We start from the raw sequence: 20,136 nt of genomic DNA on the forward strand, positions 1-20,136 counted from the left end.
TCTCTTTACTAACCCAATCAGGCAGCTCATGAACAGCCTATTCCTGCTCAGCCTTGTCCTGCACCACGGAACAGGATTGGGTTCTGCAAGTCGCGACAAAGACCCTTTCAGTCCTCAGGAGTGTAGTCATTGAGCGTAAACCACCCACTGACGCGAGAATTCTATGTGTCTCGAATTACCTGCCTCGAAAAGAGTAATAGTGTTAGCAGACATGTACCTAATATCCACTCTTTCTTCTCCTTCTTCCAACTTTATTTTAGCTGGTCTACTCCATCTGCAACACGAAACCAGCACTACCTATATATCTATAATGCGAATACCCCTCTATTTGTCTGGTGTTTCTAGAGTGTAAGTCGATCTTGCCTTATCGTGATATGTCAATTCTCGCCTGCTGTGTTGAAATCTAGCTTTCGTGCTCTAGATGACACCCACCTAGCCCATCTAGGCAGCTAGGAGTTTTTTGATGGAAGAAGTCACGACTGTGCAATGTCTTCTAGTCTTTGAATCTTAACACTACATTTATCTCCTTCTGAGACCGGAGCTCGACTACGGTAGAGGTACATCCACGATTTTGGTTCTAACAACCGTTATCATTACTTTCTTATCTTATCCTCATGCCAGTCGTTATGCCTTTGGCCGTTAACAAGAAAAGGAAGAATGCTCGTAGCCGGTCACTTGGTCCCACAAACAATGATAAAGTTCGTGTCATAGCCCGAAGGACCCAAGACGCCCTTCGAGACGACGACGAAGATCCAGCTACTGTCAGACATCATGGGCTTTTCTTTGATAGTGCCATCGGGAGAATTCGTCGTAGCAGCTCGAGGCTGATATCTGTGTTTCGTGGTGGCAATGGTATGTTGTTTGCTGTCCTTCCATTGTAGTCATCCTAATACTTTTGCAGCTACCATTGGTCAACATAGCCTAAGGTTATCGCCCACCGCTGAAGATGCCACGGACATTTTTGTACCCTCTGCGGTGTTGAAGGCTCTGTCACAATGTCAAACACCTCCGCCATCCGACACTGAGGAACAACCACATAATGTGAGCAACAAGACCACAAATGAATTGTCAAAGATGAGTTTAGACAATGCACCGATTTGCTCTGAGAAATTACTTCGCTTCGACGGACCTGCTGAGCCAGGTACAACAAGACGTTACTCTACAGTCAACCGCAAGAAGTCAACGCCAGCCCTATCACTGTTGCGTAAACTATCATTCTCACCTGCTACCACTACGGTACATCATCGCCCTCTGGTAAGATCTAGATCCAGTACCTACGCTGAAGCTCCTGGGGGCTTACCGGATCCGACTCCACTGGAACTTCCTCAAATTCCTAAAAATACTCAGTCGAGCTCCCGTTTTACGAGCCCTTCTACATTGCCCACTCCTCCTACATCCCCAACAACCCCCGCCTCCACTGCACCAACGTCAGTCTTTACCGACCCGGTCGCAAGATCGGGCTCCACCACTTCTCGTCTCTACCAACGCGACTCTCCACCAAAACTTCCTTTCCAGGGTCTAGGACCGTTGCAGCTTGGAGAGTCAGCTCCCTTTTGGCTGGATAGCGCTCTCAGCTCACCGGATCCTATGGTCCCTACCATTGCGACTATTGAGAAGATCGCATCAACGAAGGTCTATTTCGAAACACACTACAACTCGATCCTGGCTGAGAATACGTCGCCTAGGTCAATGAGACGCCTTACGTTCGAGCGGGCTCTGAACTTTACAGCTATAACCAACGAAGAGCGTCAGAGACGTCGCGACGACTGGTACCAAGCTGAGAGCAACCATCTCAGACACAATCGTTCCATCAGGGCAAACTCTTATGTTCGACGTACCAGGAAAGGCTTTCCAAGTACCAAATATGAATGTGTCCGTGTACTCGGGAAAGGGAGCTTCGGACTGGTCCGTCTTGTCCGTGAGAAGTCAATATCGTCAAATGATGAATCAGGACGGATTCCTGCAACAGATGGTGCTTCCTCACAGGATATGATCACGCCCGGGTCTTCAGATGATACTTGTATCATTGGTGTGAATGGCTCGTCAACGTCTTCTCAGAAGAAGGTCTATGCGATGAAAGTCATCCGGAAATCAGAGATGCTACGTAACAGTCAAGAGGCCCATCTTCGTGCCGAGCGGGATTTTTTGGTGGCATCGGAAAACTCTCGTTGGGTAGTACCGTTGGTAGCAAGCTTCCAAGATAGCGTTAATCTCTATCTCGTAATGGAGTATATGGTCGGCGGAGACTTCCTGGGTCTGTTACTTCGCGAGGATGTGCTCGATGAGAGTATTACCAAGTGGTACATCGCAGAGATGATATTGTGTATTGAGGAAACCCATAAGATGAGTTGGATACACCGCGATGTCAAACCTGACAACTTCCTGATCACAGCCTCGGGTCATCTCAAAATCTCTGACTTCGGTCTCGCATTCGACGGCCACTGGGCACACAATCAGACCTACTACAATGATCAGCGATATACACTCATCGATCACTTCAACATTGAGGTTCGAGGTGATGACCAAGATATACAGGAAGAACTCAACAAAGTTGGCGTCTTCGCTGATCCCCTGAACGTTCCGAGTCAATCAGGTGTCGAGGAGACAAAGCGTCCCCTACCACCAAAATTGGACTGGCTCAATGGTCGCCATATGCGCAAGTTTGCACGCAGTGTTGTCGGTACTAGTCAGTACATGGCCCCAGAGGTCATCAATGGCGACTGCTACGATGGTCGCTGCGACTGGTGGAGCGTAGGCATCATAATGTATGAATGCATGTACGGTAGCACGCCGTTCTTCAACGAGGACCGCAATCTCACAAAGGAGCGAATTAAGTATCACAAGCACTATCTGCGCTTTCCCAACCGCACGCGCATCGCTCGACCCAATAGTGCTGTAGGCGGCTACTTCCTCGCCGATGTAACTGTCCCAGCCATTGAACTCATGCGTTCCCTCCTCGAAGATAAGGAATGGCGTCTGTCGTCTCCTCGCTACAGATGTAATGACTCGCCACGTTCTCGCGCCCCTGGCCTCCGTTATCCACGCCACATCAATGCTCTTGGACCGCGGCCAGGCTTTGTTTTTGCCAACGACGCCGAAGACATCAAAACTCACGAGTTTTTCTCCGGCATTGACTGGGAAATGCATCATTTGACACGACCCCCTTTTGTGCCTAAAGTCGGCGATCGAGACATCGCCAAGTACTTCGACGACGAAAAAGACATTCTCAGCTCAAACAGCCATGACAGCTCGACAGGTGCCGAAGAGATGGGGCTGACTGCAAATTCGCTTAAACCTTTGGACAATCAGCGTAGAACTCGCTCTGCAGATCACGCTGTTCCCGAAAGCCCTTATCCGCGCTGGAACTTGCCCCAACCCCATGTCGCAGGTGCTCAAGGTAAGCCAGTGAAGCCGCGAAAGGAAAAGAAACGGCCTCGAGATAGGCTACTGCGGGACCCGGCGCTGGCGAAGACCGTTATGGAGATCAGGAAAAGGAACGCGTTCGTTGGATACACCTGGCGAAGTGCAAGACACGGCGCCTTGCTTGGAGGTGGTAATACGAATGGGGTGCTCGTCGCAGGCGAAAGAATGAGTGTTGATGGAATTTGGAGCAGAGTGGATGTCTCTGGGGCCTTGTTCTCCTAGCCTTTAAGAGACATCCATGTTACGAGCATAGCTGACTTTAGCTTTTCCTGCCAAGGCATAAGCAGCGACGTTTGGTCAATGCTTGAATATCATCCTTACCACTTCCCTAGAGAGCAGATCGTGCGGTTGAATCATGGTAAATTTATATGAAATGGTATCGAGTGATATGTCGGCGGACCTACCTTTTCAACAGGTCCCATAAATAATAATACTGATGCCTACTATGACATTAAGAAATGATATCTGTAGCTTTGACTGCCCTGTACGCTCCAACCATTACGTCAAGCTGCATGATACGGAATGCTCAATTGATGGCCCCTTTTATACTCTCCACCCCTACCTCCATTTTGATATTTATCTCCTTCGACTGCAAAGGCAACCTTACGACGAAGCAATATACGTTCCACTTGTAATCTTCTTGGCCCCCTGCACGTTCTTCCACCTCGTCTTCTCCGGCCCTTCGTCCTCATCTGCGAACGGATCAGCCTCAGTGGCCTTTGCGCCATCCTCAACAATCGACGAGACACTAAGACCACTGCCCATCCCAGGAGTTTTATTGTCATCCAGCTCCCATCGCGCCTCTACATTCCCTGGTTTGGCCTCACCGTCTGTGAAGAATCGTACACGGAGCTGTTGCACGGGTGCGTCGGCCGACAGGGTGACGTCGCCAAGACGCCAGTAGATCAGACTGCGATCCTTGGAGAAGTTACCCACAGGCTTGGATTGGGCGTGGGTGGGTTTGCCGGCGGTAGGGTCGAGGCGTAGAACGAGGACAAGGTTGGAGAGGGTGATGGACGAAGTACCGGGCGGAAGAGTAAGTGTGGGGTTGAGACCGTAGCTGAGTAGGGCGGAGGTCTGAGTGGGTTCTGGCTTCCAGGCGGGGGATAGAAGGAGTGGTGAGAAGGAGGACTGATTGGTGGGATTGAGGTGTACCTGGTAGTGGAAGGCAACGGAGGTCTTTGTAATTTTGGAGAGATCGACGTTGTATATGCCGGGATGCTCGGCTTGTTGCTCAATGAATGCTGGATTTGGGGCAACCTTTTCAAGAACAGGAAAGTTCTCCAGGCGGATGCTTTCCTGGCCGAATGGACCTGAGGATATATCCGGCGGATTGTATGCGAGTGCAACCTGGCCAATGACCATTGCTCTGGTAACTTGACCCCGTTCAAACCAGGTGCTGACGGTTTCTACGATGGAAGAGTTGAGCCCAGGCTCATGGAGTTCGGGGTGTCTGACTGTTGTACTAGCTGAACTACTTAATGAGCGTCCTGATCTAATAGATTGTGTGTCAGAGCCAGCTGGATCTTCATTGAGGAAGGGGGGGCGATGCGATATTTTGAAAGGCGAAACTTGGCTCGACGGCATAGGTGGTGAAGTTGGCAAGGAAATCATGGTAGGCGTCGTAGGTTGAGGTACTGCTGCGGAAGGTAGCATTGAGAGTTCCCCAGTTGATTCGTTCATTTGTAGAGTCTGACCCGCAGGTACAAACATGGTATTACGGACGTCGCCGGCTCTTCGTCCGCGTACTGTGCCAGCTTTACGAGACGGCATGCCTATTGCTTGCTAATATGACACAGTTAGCATCAGTGTGATTGAATGAACGCATGTACATACTGCTCGTAATGTGTTAGTAACGTTAGCGATCGCGGCGTTCGCATCGCCATCTTCTTCTTGAATAGGGGCATTTCTTATGTCTACTTTGAACTGCTGCGAAGGAGCGTCTTCGGACCTAGCGAAACATAGTCAATACCTGTATCAAAATGAATTGTAGAAACTAACAATGATAAGCCTGCGGCCTCCTGCTCTGCCTGTGAAATGGCATCTAAGCCGGCCGTTGGTACAGTAAAACCTTCAGAATCCTTGCGTGGCTGTGAGTCGCGTTAGTACGCAATCAATGGAGGAAAATAACGAAGATCATACATCGGTCGCAACTGTGGATGAGGGCGATATGGGTTGCAGAGGTTCTTGCAAGCGTGGAATTGATGTCGTAGTCGCCGCACCATTCGTGAGGGATCCGAGGGCGTCTGTATCATTCTGTAGGCCTAAGCCATTTGGTCTTTCCGTCTTGTCTGGCGGGATGTGTGGCACAACCGGGGATTGGGCTTGTTCTGTACTTGATTCAGGGAGATCTGCTAGTTGGCGCGTTGGTGAGCGTTGCCTCTCGGGAGACTGAGGAGCTTCCTTATCCTTTCGCCTGCCGAACAAGGACGAGGCTAGATTCCCCGAAGACTTCTGCTCCGGAGATGGTCCGCGCTTTTCATAAGGATGTATACTTTGTCGTCGTCGTCCCAGGACTGTGGTGAAACGCTTTAGCCCGGATGGTTTACTGCTAGACTTTGGTTCTTGAACTTGAATAGATTAGTTCAGAGCTCGATATAGTTTATTGCAAACCTACTGGAGCCTTTATGGCTTGAACCATCATCGCGTTGTTCTGGAGTACTTGGTGACATAGGAGGCGCTAAACTCGCGGAAGCGATAGAGCTACCTCCCTGAGGCCGGCTTCTCTGACGCTCAATTCTGGGAATATCGCTTGTGGCTCTAATTGAAAAAGTTTTGATCTCGTCTGCAGTTTCAACATCGAGTAGAACATTTAGGCATTGCTCAGCAGTAGTTCGATTGCGTTCCACCTGATCCACTTCATACGTCTGAAGCTGGGTTAGAGCGTCCCGTAATTTGTTGAGTCTACTCTCGTCTACAGCTTGTAGCTGCTCGAATACGTAAGGGGCTTGAGAATCCCATGCAGCTTGCGCGCTTTCGATTTCACCAGCTACCGAGGAGACTTTGGAGGCTGACGCCTTGCCTCCTTTGTTTTCAAGCTTCTCAGCTTTTTTCTGTGCCGTATCGATCTCTTTCGCCATGGCGGCAAGATTGCCACTTATATTGCCCATGGCTTGGACCTCTCTGTTTGTGCTGACAAATGCGCGTAATGGCAGTTCGACATCGATCTCTATCTTGGTGGCGAGGGTATGATGAGATTCGGCAATGGCTTCTATTGAGCTGATGATCTTGTTCCATGGAGATGTAAACACTCTACCGGTCCAATTAGCTTCATATCGACAAGGGACCTGAAGTCACCATACCCAAGATCCAGAGCCGAATCAGCTGGTAAGCTTTGCGCGAGTCTTCGTAGGCCTAAGACGTATTGCTCTTCGACCCGGCGGCGTTCCTAAGTACTTTAGAGGAGCTTTTGAGACGTGGTCGTGAGATTTTGTTCACCTTTAGCCATTCGGCAATACTAGTATTGACATTGCTAACATGTCTAATGCGATCATTGAGGACGTTCACGGCTTGACTGGGCTGTAGGTTTTCCTGTTCGAAGAGTCAGTGCGGCTCAATGACGCGAGGACGTTACAACGGACCAGCATTGCCGGGTACTCTTTTCTTTGGAGATCCATCGTGAGCGCAATAGTATCGCGAAAGCCAGACAAAGAAAATGGTATTAAAGTCCCATATATCAGAGGGAGTGGTAGACGTAGACCAGTACGTCGTGCATTATGACACGAGAGAAGCTGCCGTGAAGGAGGACGTTAGGGTAGCTGGCCGCTCGGCAAAGACCACGCCGCCGCCGAAGCTGGCCTGGGCCAGGTGCATGACTATAAAATGCCGAGCATCAACAATCACGCTGCCACGTTGACGCAAACTGCGTGACTGATCAAAGAACGCGTACACTGCTCACAGATGTCGTGATTATCTATCAAGGCTCACCAATCTTGAATTGATTTGCTATCGAACCATACAGACAGAACCTCTTAACTCTTGTTCACCAGGCAATAAAAGGTCTATATTTCGAAAACACTCATGGCAACAGCATGGAGAACCGAGTTGAGTTTTTCGGACCGGCTCGCTAACGTCCATAAAATGTAGGTCGGCACGCCCGCCTGCCAAAGCTGGTCTAACATTTGTATATAGCAGCTTCACATATCGAGGGGCCAGTTCATCTGCGACGCCTGCCGAAGCGCAGGGTGAAGCTACCTCTGTTGAGACCGCAGCCTTCAATGAAGCTACCTCTGTAGTATGTGGTCAAGCTAAGTTATCTGAGACAAGTGGTGATTGATCAGGCAGATTACCAAGAGAGGTGCTCCGCATTCATCAAGAATTTGAACAGAGATGGGCTTCTTAGCACTCCCAAGGCAAGACAACCAGGCTACAGCTGGTCGGCAAAGCAGACATTGACTCGGGCACGTTTAGAACACACAAGACAACCAGCGGGGTGATACGAGCGTCAAGCTTGATCTTGGCAGTTATAAAGGTGCCACATTTTACGAAAATGGCCTTTTTTCAGCCATCTACAAAGCAACTGCACCAAGTCAGAAACCCCCCGATGCTTCTGAGGTATACAAACCTGGTGCACTAGTTGCCCTGAAGTTGACGAGACCATCTACCATGGGACCACCACACGACTCTCTACGAGAAGCGCGAATCTTAAGGTACGCCCAGGGTCCAGGTATCGTTCCTCTGTGGGATTCATTTCATCGATCAGGGGGCGAGTTTGTCCTTGTGTTTCCGTTCTTGCGTCACGATCTAGAGGAGCTCCTGGTTCAGAGAAACTTGTCCAAGGAACAAGCCGTCTTGATACTGCGAGATGTGTTCACTGCCCTGGCTCATATTCATTCCAAGGGTATTATTCACCGAGATGTAAAACCGAGTAACATTCTGATCAAATCACTCGACGGTCCTGCATACTTGGCAGATTTTGGTATCGCCTGGTCTGAGAGTGATTCTGCGTCTGAGAAAGCAGACAGGAAGATTACTGATGTAGGTACAACCAGCTACAGGCCTCCTGAGCTTCTGTTCGGTCATCAAAGCTATACTTCTGCCTCTGATATGTGGGCAGCCGGATGCGTTGTGGCTGAAGTCGTCAATCATAGCCAAAAACCCCTATTTGAATCTGGTGAGTTGGGCAGCGAATTGACTCTTATTCACAGCATGTTCCAGAAGTTGGGTACACCAACTTTAGATGTTTGGCCTGTAGGTGACGTCAATATTTTCTGTTCCTGACCCAATCTTGACCCTCTCCCAGGAAGCTGCGAAATTTAGAGATTGGGGCAAGATGCAGTTCTTCCGATACCCTCCTCGATCATGGTCTGACTTGCTTCCCCACGCCTCGGAAGTTGAGCGTGATCTTGTGAGGAGATTGGTCTGCTTCGAGAGTGGCCAGCGTCTGAGTGCAGTTGATGTACGAGACCCATGCTAACTATCCATCTGAAGAAGAGGCGCTAATTGACGTCCAGGCCCTGCGTCATCCATATTTCCTGTGAAGCGAACAATAAGTCATGGAAATGGCAGCCGAGTCGTACAGCAATGAATGACACGTGCAATGAAAGGAGAAGGGGATGTGTACATAAGTCTTATAATGCCACCCATATTCGGGCATATAGAAATTAGCAGAAGCGTAACATACTGCAATGATGCGCTGGCAACTCCGAGAGTGCCGGTGATGATTTGAAGGAATTGAGATAGGTACTATACCGTGCCATGCGCTATGCTGGTCACAAATGCAGGGACAGCTAGCAACCAAGGTTGGAAGCACTCGTGGGCCCTTGCTAGCCTCTCTTAGTGGTAGGACGGCCCTGGCTACTTTGCTGGCGGGCCACCTCCCATCGCGGCCCAAGCCATCACAGCGTGCATGCGAAACCCTATGTCTGAACAGTTGCAGAACGCCCATCTCACAGCCCCTTCAACTTCCTGACTGTGCGCCGTGTATGCATTTACGTCAAACGTAGCGCTTCTTCCAGGGGCTCAATCATCTGCCCCTCCTCTCGCTGCGCCTCCGAGTCCTCAGCTGTATCACGGCAGATCAACAAACATTGATGGACAATGGCGTTCAATATTTTCAATAGGAACCGACAAAAGAGCAACCCAGAGCTGGCAAAATCATTGAAGGAGGTGCTCCAACGGTACATAAGCGAGGAGAAGGCAAACCCCAAGGTCTTTCCCACCCCGCACTCAGCCGCTCAGATAGTTGTGCCTAACTGCTGCTTCAGACCGAGGAAGAATTATCTCGGAGTCTTACGCAGATGAAAACGGTTCTCCAAGGCACTACAGGTACGTCTAGTTTGGGAGCAGAGTCTCACTCTCAGTTACCACACAACTGGGCTTACCAAAACCGTCTCTGTCTATTGTCGTCCGTACAGTACTGACATTTGAGCAGAGCTAGAAGTTAGTCCAGACCAGCAGCATGGCCTTATCTCCGCGCTTCTGCAGGAAGATGTCCTCCTCTACCTAGCAAAGAGCATCCATCGGCTGCCCTTCGAGTCGAGGAAAGACACTCAGGTGATCATGTCCAGTGCGTTTCGGTTCAAGCCGCCGAACAGTCCAGATCTCGACCCTATAGCTATAAACTGGGTCGTGAAGCGACGACCAGAAATAATAACGGCACTCTGCTATGGGTACGATCGGAAAGAAAGCGCGATGCCGTGCGGAGGAGTACTGAGGGAAGCCTTGAAGCACGAAGTTGTTGCTGCGATTGTCTTGTATGATGAGCCAAATCCGGATGGTAAACCTCTGGACCTGGCCAACATAAATCTCGATGCTCCAGTGAGCGGAAATGGTGTATTTTGGAACTTCTTCGATTGGATAGATAAGGGAGCTTTCGAAGTCAGCGCCGATGCATTCAACACTTTCAGGGTATATCTTCTCTCGAGATCTAGGGTAACACGCTAATCACAATGTAGGAGCTCTTGACCAAACACAAAGGCTTAGTTGCACGGTATCTACAAGCCAATTTTGACAGTTTTTTTGCCAAGTACAATAAAACATTGGTACAATCGGAAAGCTACGTCACTAAGAGACAATCGATCAAGTTGCTTGGGGAGATATTACTCGACAGATCCAATTACAACATCATGACTAAATATGTCGATATCGGGGAGCACTTAAAGATTATTATGCGGTTGCTGAAAGATGACCGAAAGATGATAAACTACGAAGGTTTCCACGTATTCAAGGTGCCATATGCCCCAAAGACATAACACCAGACTCAAAACTGACTTAAGAAGGTCTTTGTGGCAAATCCGAACAAGTCGATGGAAGTACAGAAGATACTGATTGGCAACCGAGACAAACTTCTCAAGTTTCTTCCCGCATTTCTGCAAGACCGACAGGATGACGACCAGTTTATGGACGAGAAGAGTTTCTTGATCCGGCAGATCGAGCTGCTCCCACCGGCACCAATGCTCACACAGCAGCCGGTAGCACGGAACTATTAGCGATTGTATGTATGTTTGCATTGCGTATGGCGTTTGGGAAGACGGGCACTTAAAACACTGGGAGGAGTTTGAATAGTCAAGCCTTTTGGGCCTTTGAGGGTTCTGGTGGATGGTGCGGGTTTAGGGTCATGGAATAGGTACAAGTAGAAACATACGACGCATATCTCGAGTATTGCATATCAGCACGACATTAAGTGGGCATCGATAAAGATATCTTAGAGCAGCAGAGACTGACTGAATTGGAAGGAGGAGGCTAATCATAAAGCGAGACACATTCTGAAGGACTCCCACGACTGTGTTGGTCGTGGCCCGGGGGTGGATTTACAGGGGTAAGGCTACGACTACTCCACGTTCTAGCCACGTTCCATGGCCGACATGTTCCCAGAGTTGAGCGTGAAGGATATTTCGTCTCTATTCTTGTTCTTGGCTCATAAGCACTGGCATGTTTGATGGAGGGATTATGATGAATCAGCGAACTACTGGAGCACTATAACTCTAGCGGACGGAGTTTCTACGATGCAGTGATATCTCGCATGCATACTTGCACATACGCCTCTCACGATGACATGGACTTTGGGGGGTGGACGAGTTGGGGAAGCTAGCTAGTCGGGAGTGACGGAGTCAAGGGAATTAAGGGAAGGGGAGGGTCGGCGCTTGAGGATCCATGGCTTGTGGGGCCAGGGGTGTGTGTCGTATCATCTCAGCAGCCTGGATGTAACGTATTATAAGAGCGTCAGCGTGAGCATGCATGTACGACTCCATGGTAATAATTACAGTCTGAGGGTTTCCTTTAGAGAGACAAAAGGGGGCTGGTTAGCAGTCATGAGGCGAGCCAAGCGCAGGTGAGGCTATTGCTATACCTACAGCCATGATTTCTCCATTATTGTATAATCATAAGTTATTGTAAGTCCACTGTCGCTGTCAAAGCTGCGGACCAGGGCCCGAGACTGGGCTGGGTCGAGCGGGTCAAGCTCCCGGAATGACGCACCACGCTCCCTCCGCTGACGGTGTGATGTCAGAGGGGCCGCGGAGTATGCTCCACATTCCCATCCACAGCGTCCTCTAAAGCTACGCCTTATGCCATAATTGACAAAAAATTGTGTACGGGGATTTTGGTTGATTCAATGTATATTAGTGCCAGGCGGTTCTGAAGTTTCTTTCAATAGAGTGCATAACTAACGCCGTTGTGCACGATTCGATTTGAACGCAATTACCCCGTCTCGTGTGTTTGCCATCCAAGCTCTGCCTAGAAGGGTTTGCAATGGCATGTAGAGGAATCCTTGGACAGCTGAGGCTGAGCGATAGGCTGAGAAGAAGTCCGATCATGGCTGGAAGAATGCGTTGGTTAATAACAGTGACTACTGTCAACTCGCTTTTGCGTACGCCGTAGCACAAATGAGGCGTCAGGTATCATTCGATAGAGTTTATGCTTTCCAATAGGGGCTCAGTGCTGTCGTGGATACCTACCTGAATACTATTACTTGACTGTGCCGTTGAGTGGCTTCTGGGGCTATCAGAGGCTCTTGGTCGAATCAGGCGCATTACGAAGCTTATTATTCGACAGTCTAACATAGGACATATTTTAGCGAAAAATAGGAAGTATAATGGCTCGATACGATCTCCGGTGTAGTATAGTTGTTCTGCCATACAATCAAACACTCTCGCGCAGCCAGGTGGATATAGGTGAGCAACAACAATGAACTCTTTCTTGGACATGACAGACAGACCTTCGCTGTTATAGTTGGTTTCTGACCATGTCTGCCAAGAATTTGCTTGCCCGTCCCTAGGAAGTGTCCCGTCTGGCTGCACGATGCCTAATTACTACTCCTACCTGGGTAGCTTAATTAGTTAATACTTCCCTCCCCTATCCTATCCTATCCTATGATTCCTATCTCCACGATTCCACGCCCTGTTAAACGAGTGTAAGCGCACCGAACTCTGACTTTGTTATTGCTTGCCCCTTGCCTTCCTTTGCTTCACCACGGCCTCCTGTACTGTGACCTTTCTCTTCGAATCCTGCCACTCTCACCCTCTGCTCTTCACATTCTCCACTGCTGTACGCGTGCTCTCTCGTCGCGAGGCAGGGTCCCTGCTGTCGCTCACCCTACGTCATCGACGGGCGCTAGAGCCACGTTAGCCACGCCCTGGGAACGGTGAACGGTCTGCAAGCATTATTAGGTCTCTCCGTCTGGCTCACTTCTACACACACACACATCTTGTCGCAAAGTATTGTGTACAGCCCAGGCCCGCCCTGCGCTGCACACCATACTACACCATCACCTACAAGGGTTTCCATTCCACACCTCCCACTGCAACCGATTCGGATGCCCCGTCCGTGATCGCTTTCAGTCCTAGCGCTGCTCTGTTCGCCGTGCCTGCTGCTTGCCCGCCGCTCGTTACGTTCCGTCTCGTCTTGTCGCTCTCTCACGTTTCTTCTGATGGGGACACACGTCTCACGTAGCCACACATTTCACTCCTAGATTTGACCGCTATACTGGAGGCGGGCACGTCATGAAGAAGTCCTCCCCTCTTCCTTCGCCTAAGTCCACGAAACCGTCATCTACCCCAGCCAAGCAACGTTCCACCACGACCTTGACTCATAATGCGCAATTCAGCAACCCTCTATCCCACACACAAACTCGACCTCGCTTAAGAAGGGAGGCCAGAAAGAGTAGTAGTCCAGAGGAAATAACATCGCTGCTGGAGCCTACACGCAACAGTCAAGCAAATGCATTGAGCAGTCAGCATGCCACACTTCCAAGGAGCAATATAAGCACCACTTCAGAAAGCGCCGACGAGGATACCGAGGACAGTTTTAGTGGGCCGTTATCAGATGTTAAGGAATATGAGGAGGGTAAATCTCCTGAGCACATCGAAATAGAACGATTGAAGGAAGCATTGTCCGCGAAGATGGCGGCGAACCAGCAAAGAGCAATATCGAGTATGAGCCCTAAGCAAAGTCCAGGTGGGAGAACGCCTGTCAGTGTAGCAGCACGTAGGGTGTCACCCATAAAGGAGGAAATAACAGATATGTCGCCATCTCTAGAGGCATCTTTTAGCAGTCCACCTCCATCGGCTGGGCTGCACACAGCATCAACAGAATCTACAGAATCAGTCAGAACAATCAAAGGAAGTGTACCGCCTACACCAAGTGCATTGCCACTACGGACGCCGTCGTATCCATTTCCATATGTCCCAGGCACTCCTCGAACGTGGTCGTCATCCTTCCATCAACCATTCACCAATCTCTCACCAACAATCGACTCGCTCAACATCAGAGGACAGCCGACAGTACGCGAACAGTTCACGTCAGGGGATAGCACACCTGCGGCCTCCGTCTCGGCATTCCTACCACCTAGTAACGAGATTGAGGATCCGCGATATCCTTCACCAAACCTCTATGATACAATCTTGTTGTTGAATTCTGAACCGGGCCTCGAAGCTTGGTGGTCAACTGTGGTGAAATTATGTCACGAATGGTTTGGCGCCGAAAGAGCTTCACTGTCCGTCCCTGCGGACGCGTCAGATCAGAACGTTCCTTGGACACAGCAAGCTACTTACAATGCCTCAGGCAGACGCATAGCTGCCACAGCCGCGCAAACGTCGAGTTCCATCGCGAAAGCTTCGGACCTATCCATCTCACGCTCACCAGAAGAGGCCACCGACCTTGTCGGAGGCCTAATTCAAGGTGGGAGCAAGAGAAGACCAAAGCTTGAGGCGCGTCACTCTTACGCTGGTCCAGAGCGACAAAGAAAAGATGCGACTTTGGACACAAACAAGGCCGTGAGTCGGCCCGAAAGGCCAGGACCTCCATCACGGACCGCCAGCCATGTTCCCCGGACTTTGACCCGTGGAGAACACCCTTTACGTCATGTGTCTCCCGTATCTTATGATGGCGCGAGATCACCATCGAGGGGAAACACGTTCAGCGATCCAGAATTCTCGAGTCCCGGCGATGCCTCTGATAGGCCTTGTTTGTTGGTATACCCACAGAAACAACCACTGAATGTTGAGCAAGATCCTCTTATCGACGACGCAGGAGTGAACCGTATCTTAGAAAAAGGGAGGCTGGTCACCCTTACCCGTGACTACAGCGTCTCATGGAGCTCTGAATCAAGTCCTGAAGGTCTTAAGAGGAGTCAACTACCGAAGAATGCTCCTGGACAGTCCGCTAGTCTACAGCCACAGCGACAGACAGACGTGAAGGACAAACCTAATCATCCGTCCAGGACAACCAAGCTCGAATCCCATTCGTCCAAGCGTACAGTTCCATATGAAGAATATGAACAGCTGCCGTCATCACCCTGGGCTCAATCACCTCACCCGTCGCCAGCAGTCCAGAATGACCCGAATGAGGATCCTTTCTTTGGTCAAACCAACGTCGACGATACTTTTGACCCTACCAGTGCGTCCGGTGATTATTCAGGGACTGTTCCGGTCGAGGCGATTGGGGTTGATAGGGCCAGTACTATTACCCATGTCCCTTTAATACATCCGCTTTTGTCACAAGTAGTCCATCCATCCGAGACTTCGTCCTTCCACCATACAACGCACACGGATTTACGGAACAGGAGATACAGGCGTTCTTCAAAGGCCTCGATGCCTAATGAGGAGAGTTCAGATCGCAAAGTACCAATAGCTATACTCTCCTTCATGTCGTCTGAGGTGCCTTTCCCACAGAACTGGACCAATTCCTTGAAGCTGTTGGCACCCCATCTGGCGACGACATATTCCAACGCTGCACAGTTCTCAGAAGCGTTTGATCAAGCCCAAAACCTGAGACTTACTCGCTTTCAAATAAGCCAGACTGGTTACACTCCCATGACCAATGATTCCCAGAGTCTTCATAGTTTGTTACGCTTAGATTTGGGATCATATCAAGAAACAACCCCAGGTGAGACGACCAGCCCATCAGACTACTCGGGTCACTCTCGCCCAAGTCCTGGTAGCACCTCAATGGTTGGTACGCCAGGGTGGGACACGTCGATGTATGGTGTCAGTGGTCGACATTCTGTCGTAGGCACTCCGGCCCAAATCAGTAACATGGATGCGATTGACAGCTATTTTGATTCCAAGAAAATAATCATGGGTGCCAAATCATCACAATCGAGTCAGCCAGTATCAAAATCCCCGAGCGTTGATAGAGCATTGTCGCGAAAGAAGCTAACGGAAAGCGGCCCCGTCAATGAAACGGATGATGCCATCACGCCCAAAGATAGCCAGAAATCAGATTATTCTCGTGAGGATCCCCGAAAGCCAGTTCAAGCTCGCGAGGCTGAAAATGTAGGTCCACGAAAACTTGAGGCACAAGGTACTTCATACTTACATGAGAAGAAGCACTCGCTACTTCATTCGTACGGGGCGAATTTCTCTTCGAGCTTCCACCCTTTGCCTACAGCGACTACTCCGCGAACTCCTGGATTAGCTCACAATCGCAAATCATCAGCCTCGGAAATACCAGACTTAGTACAACCATCTTCGACGTTGCTGCGAACCATCATCGACTCCTTACCCGTACAGATATTCACCGCGGCCCCTGCAACAGGTAATCTGACATGGGTGAATTCCAAATTCTTAGTCTATAGAGGACAGAGCCCCAAGCAAGCCTTGCAGGAGCCATGGAATGCCATACATGAAGAGGATCGAGATGGTTACATGGAACAATGGCATAGATCACTTCGTACGGGAGCTCAATTGGCAATTAAAGTTAGACTGCTAAGGTTCGACGGTACATATCGCTGGTTCTTTGTTCGTGCAGCGCCATTAAAGGATAAGCGTCAGAATATAGTACACTGGATGGGAACGAACATGGACTTCCACGATCAACACTTGGCAGAGATGAATTCAGCACGCCAACAAGAGGTAGCTGCTTCGGAGGCCAAGTACCGAGCCCTCGCAAATTCGAGTCCACAAATCGTCTTCGCTGCGACACAAACTAAAGGCGTTATATTCTGCAACTCGCAATGGGTCGTCTTTTCAGGACAAAGCGAGAGCGAGGCCTCTGGCGTGGGTTTCATGAACCACGTTCACCCGGACGATATTTCGAAGTGTCGATTACCTACTTTTGATGAGGATGGATCAGCCGTTATAGATGCCCCAATTACCGTTCATGCAGAGGGCCCAAAGAGTCCCTCGCCACCAGGTTCCGAAGCCTCATCAGAGACCGAGCGGATCACGAGTCCAAGTCCTGGTAATATTACCTCTCCCTCGGTGGCAGGCATCCCACAGGCGAGGCTGTCTAGATTAGCAAGTGCTGGGATAACGAAAATGACCAAAGACCTGGATGGTCGTCCATCGTATGCAACGGAAGTACGCCTACGCTCCAAAGATGGTATCTACCGATGGCATCTCGTGCGCATACTTCTGGCAGAGCCTGTCTTCAAGGACGGCAATGAGGAAGACACTTGGTACGGTACCTGCACAGACATCAACGACCACAAACTACTTGAGGCAACTCTCAAAGAGACAATGGATGCAAAGACAAGATTTCTCAGTAACATGTCTCACGAGATCAGGACACCTCTGAATGGCATTACAGGAATGGTCAATTTTCTTATTGATAGCAGTCTTACTGCTGAACAGATGGAACATATCAACATTATCCGTAGTAGCACAGAAGGCCTTCGCGATCTGATCAACGACATCCTTGATCTGTCAAAGGTCGAGGCTGGCATGATCACGCTTTCGCCACAATGGTTCTCCGTTCGTGAACTCATCGAGGATGTCAACGATTTGACTTCTGGTATGGCGGTCGAGAAGGGTCTTCAATTGAACTACGTCCTTGAACCCGATGTGCCGCACGATTTGAAGGGCGACAAGTTCCGCATACGACAGGTTCTCTTAAACGTCATAGGCAATGCGATCAAATTCACGGATACAGGTGAAGTGTTCATGCAGTGCCGAGTTGCCTCAGATACTTCAGGTGTCGAGCTTCCCAAAGACAACGAAATTCTGCTCCAGTTCCAGGTCATAGACACTGGCAAAGGATTCACGGAGAAAGAAGCAGAATTCTTGTTCAAACGTTTTAGCCAGATTGACGGCAGTAGCACACGACAACACGGTGGCACTGGACTGGGACTTGCCATATCCATGCAGCTTGTTGAGCTACATGGCGGTAAGATGAAGGCTTCGAGTGTTCCTGGCAAAGGCTCAACATTCACTTTCACGGTGAAGTTCCAATTTCCATCGGGCGATGACCGACCAAGTCCAGGTACTGCTCAAGAGCCATACAATTTGCCAACACCATTCACCGATGAACCTCCTCGCATTGAAAAGAAGTTTTCAGTAGCTTATGGTTCTCCAGGCCATCAATTGGTGGAGTCACCAATGTCTCATGCGTCCGAGTCTCCAGCGCCTTCTTCCGCAAGTTCTGATCCCTCAGTGCGGACTATTGATTCTGTTCATTCTCAACGATCATCCGTTTCCTCTTTCAGCGCTGACAAGGCATCACTTAAGCCGATCACTTTGTCAATGCCTGCCGAGATTGCTCGTGCCCGAGGGTCCATACCAGATATTAAACAGCCTCTAGGATCGCCGTTGCCAGCCATCTCCTCTCAGCCACCAATGTACTCTATCCTAGTTGTCTGCCCACTTGAATATAGCAGCCAAGCCACCGTCAAGCATCTGGAGAGCACGCTTCCTACAAGCATCCCGCACCAGATTACAGCCCGTGAGAGTCTCGAGGAGTGCAAACAGATGCTAGGGGGCGAGGATCCTGTCCTTTTCACCCATGTTGTTCTCGTTCTACGCACTGTCCAGGAGAATGTTGAGTTCATTGACCAGGTACTACGTTTCGGCCCGGCACACTCGACTACCACCGTCGTTGTCGTATGCGATTTGACCTTGAAACGAGAAATTATACAAAAGGCCCCCTACCACGATTTTGACAGGCTCAAGATAGACGCTCGTCTTGTTTTCATCTTCAAACCACTCAAGCCGTCTAAAATATCAGCAATCTTTGATCCGAGGAAAGAAAGAGGCATGCTGACGGACCGCTCGCACGATAATGCTCAACAAGTCGCAGTCAGCCAAAAACAGGTATTCGAAGAGTTGAAACGAAGGCTTGGAAACAGGGGCCTGCGTGTTCTCTTGGTCGAAGACAACCAAATCAACCAGACTGTAATCGTTGCAATACCCAACCGATTGGCAAGCATGCTAATGTGTCTATAGGTACTTCTCAAATTCCTTGGTAAGATCGACATTGATGTCGAGACCGTACTCGATGGAGTACAATGCACAGACAAGGTGTTTGCTCATCCTCATGGTTACTATTCCATCATCCTGGTAAGTTTCAAAACACTCATGTCTACACAAGCTTACTTTGTTGTTCTAGTGCGATCTGCACATGCCTAATAAAGATGGGTACCAAACCTGCCGCGAGATCCGCAAGTGGGAGAAGCGCAACAAGTTCCCTTACTTGCCCATTATTGCACTATCGGCCAATGTTCTTGGCGATGTGTACACACAATGCGTGGATGCCGGCTTTAACTCGTACGTCACGAAACCGGTCGATTTCAAAGTTCTCAGTGGCGTCATGAACAAATTTTTGGATCCTGAGGACAAGACGCGCCCAATCGAGTTTATGAAGCCGCTCAAGAAAGGATAACATCCACTCGCGAGCGCAACTTTTGCCATCACCTTTCGTTCTCGAGCACAGTTATCGAGATTATCGCCGTGACTCGGTTCATAATGAATCAACACACTAGATCTCAAAAAGCCTAAACCACAGTATCCCAAACACATATTTTACTGAGCCCCCCCTCCCCCCTCCGCTGATACAGCACATTACTGCATCACAACCGGCGCAATGTTAGCGACGAGGATTCTCATGGTGGCGTTTTGCATAGTACCACACGGTTTTGAATGGTGGTCATGTGCTCAGCAAAGGCAGTTTCTGGCGCACACTTCCATGTTTTTTTCACATGCGTTATGCGAATGGTGTTGTCGGACGGCGGTATTTTGCAACATTCTGCGCATTCGTTTACATGCTCTGTATTCATTCTTCTCCATGAAAGGCTGACAAACCTGGGGGTGGATCTGCGAGGAGAATACAGACCATGACGTTGTATCAGCAGCTCGGGCTGGGGACAGCCGTGCTATTTGCATCATCAGCAATGGAAAGTCGATAGTAAATCACGACTAAGTGCGCTGCTATGACGTTGGAGATGGACATGGATGTATTGTAGTATGCTTTCGTTTCTATATGTATGCTGGGAGATGATCTCCCACCAGCTTTTACCATATCAGGATCTATAAATCCGTGTGATCAGGGGTGATTTATAGG

At 49.6% G+C, this 20,136-nt stretch overlaps 5 protein-coding genes across 5 annotated transcripts; 4 read left to right on the forward strand and 1 right to left on the reverse strand.

The window, feature by feature from the left end:
* Positions 1 to 104: 104 nt before the first annotated feature.
* Positions 105 to 3,836, forward strand: EJ05DRAFT_168729 (kinase-like protein). Its single transcript, XM_033739483.1, has 3 exons — positions 105 to 348; positions 653 to 852; positions 902 to 3,836. Exons 1-3 carry the CDS (start codon positions 164 to 166, stop codon positions 3,643 to 3,645), a joined length of 3,129 nt encoding a protein of 1,042 aa, XP_033596144.1. The 5' UTR covers positions 105 to 163; the 3' UTR covers positions 3,646 to 3,836.
* On the reverse strand, positions 3,684 to 7,192 carry EJ05DRAFT_480168 (uncharacterized protein). Its single transcript, XM_033744821.1, has 8 exons — positions 7,005 to 7,192; positions 6,862 to 6,954; positions 6,726 to 6,811; positions 6,041 to 6,675; positions 5,566 to 5,993; positions 5,425 to 5,513; positions 5,260 to 5,374; positions 3,684 to 5,208 (listed from the first exon to the last, which is right to left on the reverse strand). Exons 1-8 carry the CDS (start codon positions 7,038 to 7,040, stop codon positions 4,027 to 4,029), a joined length of 2,664 nt encoding a protein of 887 aa, XP_033596145.1. The 5' UTR covers positions 7,041 to 7,192; the 3' UTR covers positions 3,684 to 4,026.
* A 54-nt stretch (positions 7,193 to 7,246) lies between these two features.
* Positions 7,247 to 9,074, forward strand: EJ05DRAFT_541702 (protein kinase). The gene is made up of 5 exons (XM_033749677.1): positions 7,247 to 7,505; positions 7,555 to 7,657; positions 7,834 to 8,613; positions 8,666 to 8,821; positions 8,877 to 9,074. Exons 1-5 carry the CDS (start codon positions 7,444 to 7,446, stop codon positions 8,901 to 8,903), a joined length of 1,128 nt encoding a protein of 375 aa, XP_033596146.1. The 5' UTR covers positions 7,247 to 7,443; the 3' UTR covers positions 8,904 to 9,074.
* A 161-nt stretch (positions 9,075 to 9,235) lies between these two features.
* EJ05DRAFT_469890 (Mo25-like protein) lies at positions 9,236 to 10,853 on the forward strand (the record flags this gene model as incomplete). The annotated part of the gene is made up of 5 exons (XM_033742922.1): positions 9,236 to 9,573; positions 9,630 to 9,690; positions 9,797 to 10,272; positions 10,320 to 10,592; positions 10,641 to 10,853. The coding sequence occupies exons 1-5, from the start codon at positions 9,463 to 9,465 to the stop codon at positions 10,851 to 10,853; spliced, it is 1,134 nt and encodes a 377-aa protein (XP_033596147.1). The 5' UTR covers positions 9,236 to 9,462.
* A 2,511-nt stretch (positions 10,854 to 13,364) lies between these two features.
* EJ05DRAFT_444658 (uncharacterized protein) lies at positions 13,365 to 19,458 on the forward strand (the record flags this gene model as incomplete). Its single annotated transcript, XM_033742135.1, has 4 exons — positions 13,365 to 16,136; positions 16,185 to 18,971; positions 19,023 to 19,136; positions 19,186 to 19,458. 4 exons carry the CDS (start codon positions 13,365 to 13,367, stop codon positions 19,456 to 19,458), a joined length of 5,946 nt encoding a protein of 1,981 aa, XP_033596148.1.
* Positions 19,459 to 20,136: the final 678 nt, after the last annotated feature.

This window comes from Pseudovirgaria hyperparasitica (genome assembly GCF_010093815.1).
Source record: "Pseudovirgaria hyperparasitica strain CBS 121739 unplaced genomic scaffold EJ05scaffold_19, whole genome shotgun sequence".
Lineage (NCBI taxonomy): Eukaryota > Fungi > Ascomycota > Dothideomycetes > Acrospermales > Acrospermaceae > Pseudovirgaria > Pseudovirgaria hyperparasitica.